The sequence below is a fragment of the Crocuta crocuta genome, unplaced genomic scaffold (assembly GCF_008692635.1).
Source record: "Crocuta crocuta isolate KB4526 unplaced genomic scaffold, BGI_CrCroc_1.0 scaffold1307, whole genome shotgun sequence".
NCBI lineage: Eukaryota > Metazoa > Chordata > Mammalia > Carnivora > Hyaenidae > Crocuta > Crocuta crocuta.
The window spans coordinates 299269-303845 of NW_027533394.1; the positions used below are offsets into that span (position 1 = coordinate 299269).

Sequence of the window (4577 nt, forward strand, 5' to 3'; positions counted from 1 at the left end):
GGGAATTGCTTAAAGAATGAGGGCCTGAAACCCCCCAGATCCTCAGAAAAGAGGCAGTCTGATTACTCCCTGGAACTGACAGCTTCAGCCTGGCGTTCCAGCCACTTGGTAAAGCTGCCACTCCTACATCAGCCCTAGCCAGGCCAGGCCCCTCATTAACAGCTCCCAAGAATGCCGTGTTCATGGAGTTGTCCCCCATCTGATCCAACCATTTCGTGTCCTTTAAACTTCTAGCACCCGTTTTCCTCTCCCAGGAAGGCATTCCCAGCCACCCTAGTAGCCGGGCCTCTCATCGCTTCCTTTCACTTAGCAAGGTCCCCACCCCTTTCAAGTTCTCTCTTTTATGAGTACTCAAATGCTCTATTTGTCTAAAATGAAGTCAAGAAATGTGCCTGGTTCTGGCCAAAGCAAGTCAAGAGGAAGACAAACTAGGACAACCATTGGACTCTAGGACCAGAGGAGCCCTAGGAAACAGCACAACCTTTTGGTTTCCCACAGGTTACACGCCCAGGCCTGCCTCTTACTTGATCTCCTTCTCAATCTGCTGCTGCTCCCGCATCATTTTGCCCAGCTCCTTCTTCTTCTCCTTCAGTTCATCCTCTACTTTGTCCATACGCTTCTTGTCCTTCTCGATCTCCTTGTTCTTAGAGGCTAGTTCCTTATTGAGCTTCTCAATTTCCACTTCATTGTGATAAAGCTTAAAGAGCTGCAGCTGCACCTGAGCTCGCACCACCTCATCCTTCAGGCGCTGGTAGCGGTCAGCCTGTGCAAACAGGAGCATGGAGGCAGGCATGCATCAGTAAGGCACTGGCTCAACCCTGGCCCCTCATAGCCCAGAGGTGGCCTAGCCACCTACCTCTTCTTTCTCTTGTTTGGCCTCCTTGCGTTCAGCCGCAATATTTTTTTTGCGATGGTAATTAAACTGTGTGTCCTCTTCAGCCTTCACCATTTCCTTCTTTCGCTTGTCATACTCCTGGGCCAGCTCCCCAGAGCGACTGATCTCTTCAAATAGAGCTGTTCTCTCTTTGGGGTTCTTCATGGCAATAGATTCCACAGCACCCTAGTAAAGATCAAAACACTCTCTCCATTTAGAGCCTAGCCAGCCCAGTTCCTTCTACCATTTCACCCATTCAGAAAAAGGTCCTGACCCTCTCCCCACACTAGGTGCCACATTTCACACTGTGGCATGGGCCTTGAGGACACGTTCCCTGCCTCTTGAGGTGCACATATACCAAAAGAGACAAAAGCAAAGACAACACCACGTGTTACGTGCAGTGACAGAAGCAACAGAGAAAAAGGACTAAGTGGAGCTTGGGGGTGGGAGACTGGTAGGCATGTCTATCCAGGAAAACTTCCCAAAAGTGACATCTAAGTTGAGTTTGAAAGATGGGGAAGAACTAGCCAAGAAAGTTAAGAGAGAAGGTCATTTCATGTAAAGGACAATTAATATGCAAAGTCCTACAGGCCAAAGAAAGCAAGTGAATTTGGGGAATTAGAAACGGTTTAAATGAGCTGGAATGCAGGGTTGGAAGGGAAAAGTACTGACAGGTGAGGGGCTAGTGAGGTAGGCAAGAACCAAAGGATGATGTTTCCTGAATGCCAGGAGTTTGGAGTTTATGCCAAAGCAATGGTTCTCAAAATTTAGCATGCATAATAACCTGGAGAGCTTGGTAAAACACCCAGTTCTGGTCCCCACCCCATAGTCTCTACATCTTTTGGTCTGGGATGGGACCAGAGAAGGTGCATTTCTAGCATGTCCCCAGTTGATGCTCATCCAGAGACTACAATTTGAGAACCACCATAAGACAATGAGCAATCACTGAAAGGCTTTAAGGAGGAAAAGGAAAGAAACAGATTTGTGTCCTTGTAAGATGAACCTAGCCTACAGGATGAACTGGAAGGGGCCAGAGTGGAGTCTTGTAAGCCCAGTGAAGAAGCTGTTACATTAATTCAGGGGAGAGATTAAGCTCAAGATGAAGCAGGCCCAGTGAGAATGGGACAAGGGTCAGCAAAGAGCAGACAGCCAATAATTGTTAAAAATGCTCACCTGGAAGACGAGGAAGTTACGAGCTTTAATGAGAATGCCCAACTTCTCTAATTCCTCACTGTACTCATGTAGCTGAACCACTTTGTTGTTGATCTTGTACTCAGAGGAACCCCCTACAAGACAGTGCATGAGTTAGCTGAAGATCAGACATCCATCCTATCCCAGCCAACTAGTCTACAGTCACCTCCCAGGACCCAAGGAGAGCCTTCTGGCCAGCCTCACCCACCAACAATGACACGGGCAAAGGTGCGGTCCTCGGCACCCTCCTCAGAGTAGACCATGCTGACAAAGGCCCGATTGGCAGCTGGCTTGCCCACAGGAGCTCCATGGATCAGGTCTCTCAGGGTCTTTACTCGCAGGTTGCTGGTTTTCTCACCCAAAACAAAGCTGATCGCATCCATGAGATTTGACTTACCTAAGGGAGTACGGGACAAAGCAGAGGAGGGGAAGTCAGGAAACACTGCTCTGCCCCACCAAAGCTCTGGTTCAAGGGCTTAGAAAAACAGTCCCTTTGCAGTTATTACCTACAGCAGTTAAAGACTAGAGTCCCATCTAAGGAAACAAAACAGTATACTCACATAATGGATTGTTCTACAACCTTTAATGACACAGGGAAATGCCCACAATAGAAAAAATAAGCAGATATAGAAAATATAGGGGCTCAGTCGGTTAAGCATCTGACTTCAGCTCAGGTCATGATCTCACGGTTCGTGGGTTCGAGCCCCGCATCAGGCTCTGTGCTGACAGCTCAGAGCCTGGGACCTGCTTCAGATTCTGTTTCCCCCTCTCTCTGCCCCTCCCCTACTCGCACTCTGTCTCTCTCACTCCCTCAAAAATAAATAAACATTGAAAAAAATTTTTTTAAAAATCGTCAATCTCAACCAAGTTTAAAAGTTAAAACAAATAATAAGAGCTGAGAGAAGGTGATAATGAGGAGTTGCTGTTTCTTGCGTACAGTTTCAGTTTTGCAAGATGAAAAAGTTCAGGAGGTCAGTTGTACAATGTGAAGATACTTAACACGGCTGAACTGTACACTTAAAAAATCATTAAGATGACAAATTTTGCTATGTTTATCTTACTATAGTTTTTTAAAAAGCATATTCCTATTCTGATACAACATGATGCAGACAGCATCATCTATGAAGTATCTTGCCAAATATATTTAACCTGAATCTGAACAAGCTTTTAGACCTACCTTCCAGTTTACAGAAAATACAGCAGAGGAACACAGTAAATGACACTATGAAGAAACCTTAAGACAACAACAGAATGTGGGATACTCTCCAAGACAATTGGCCTGATCTTTTCAAAAAGTCAATGTCTAAAAAGAAACGTGTGGAGAACCACTCCAGAACACAAGCGATTACTGAGAAATAAGCAAAGGCAGTGCACGAGCTTTGACCGGATTCTAGTTTCCCTTCAAAAAAACAAACAAACAAAAAAACCCAAAACAACCAAAGCCAAAACAAACCGACATTCTGGGGAACAATTAGGGAAGCTTGAATATGAACTAGATAACTGATGATAACAAGGAAATTAATTTTCCCAGATGTGATCACAGTCTACTGGTGATACAAGAGAATGATGATTTTAGGAATCGAATGCTGAAACCCTAGAGGTGAAATGTCATGAAGTCTGCAACTTAGTTTCCAATAATTAAGCAAAACACACATGTAGGTTTGAATATTTTCATAATAAAACTTGGGGAGAGGCAAAAGCATAGAAAAGAATACATGAAAATGTGAACAGTGTAACCATTGGTCACTTCCTGGAAGGAAAATAGGTTAACAGGTCAGGGAAGGGAATCTTTTTACTGCCTATCCTTTGGGATTTTTTGAATTTTATACTGTGTGCATGTATCAACTATTCAAATAATTAAGATTTCTTAACATTAAGAGTGGTTACCTTTTCAATAGTGGAGTCACAATTGTTACTTTGTTTTAGACTCAGGAAAAAAATTTTCTTAATTTAGACTGGAGTTGGGAGTAGGGGAACACTTTAATCTCTATAAATTCTATCTCAGGATTATGCTCCAACATGTTATATGACCTTGAATGGAAGACCTGATTTCCCACACCTTTCTACTCAGCTATAAAAATGATAGCCCAGTTCCTTCCACAGAAGCAGTACAACACCATGATTAAGAGCTCAGGCTCTAGAGGAGCCTGGGTGGCTCAGTCGGTTAAGTGTCCAACTTCGGCTCAGGTCACGATATCACATTCGTGGGTTCGAGCCCCACATCGGGCTCTGTGCTGACAGCTAGCTCAGAGCATGGAGCCTGTCTTCGAATTCTATGTCTCCCTCTCTCTCTGACCCTCCCCTGCTCACACGCGTGCGCTCTCTCTCTCTCTCAAAAATAAATAAAACATAAAAAAAAAAAAAAGAGCTCAGGTTCTAGTCCAATAGACCAGGTTCTCAGTGTCACTAATTCTTAGCTGACCTTCCATTCCCTCACCTTGAAAATCTAAATAAACCTTTAGAGGTAAAGCTTCTAAAATAATACTTCGCACACAGTTCTCTGTTGGAGTCA

At 44.3% G+C, this 4577-nt stretch overlaps 1 protein-coding gene across 1 annotated transcript in view; it reads right to left on the reverse strand.

Moving 5' to 3' along the window:
* The window catches only part of SMC1A (structural maintenance of chromosomes 1A), a 35681-nt gene that overhangs the window by 23832 nt on the left and 7272 nt on the right, over positions 1 to 4577 (reverse strand). The window contains 4 exon segments of the mRNA XM_077748285.1: positions 455 to 763; positions 857 to 1060; positions 2048 to 2160; positions 2274 to 2462. Of these exon segments, the coding sequence (XP_077604411.1) occupies positions 455 to 763; positions 857 to 1060; positions 2048 to 2160; positions 2274 to 2462 (815 nt within the window).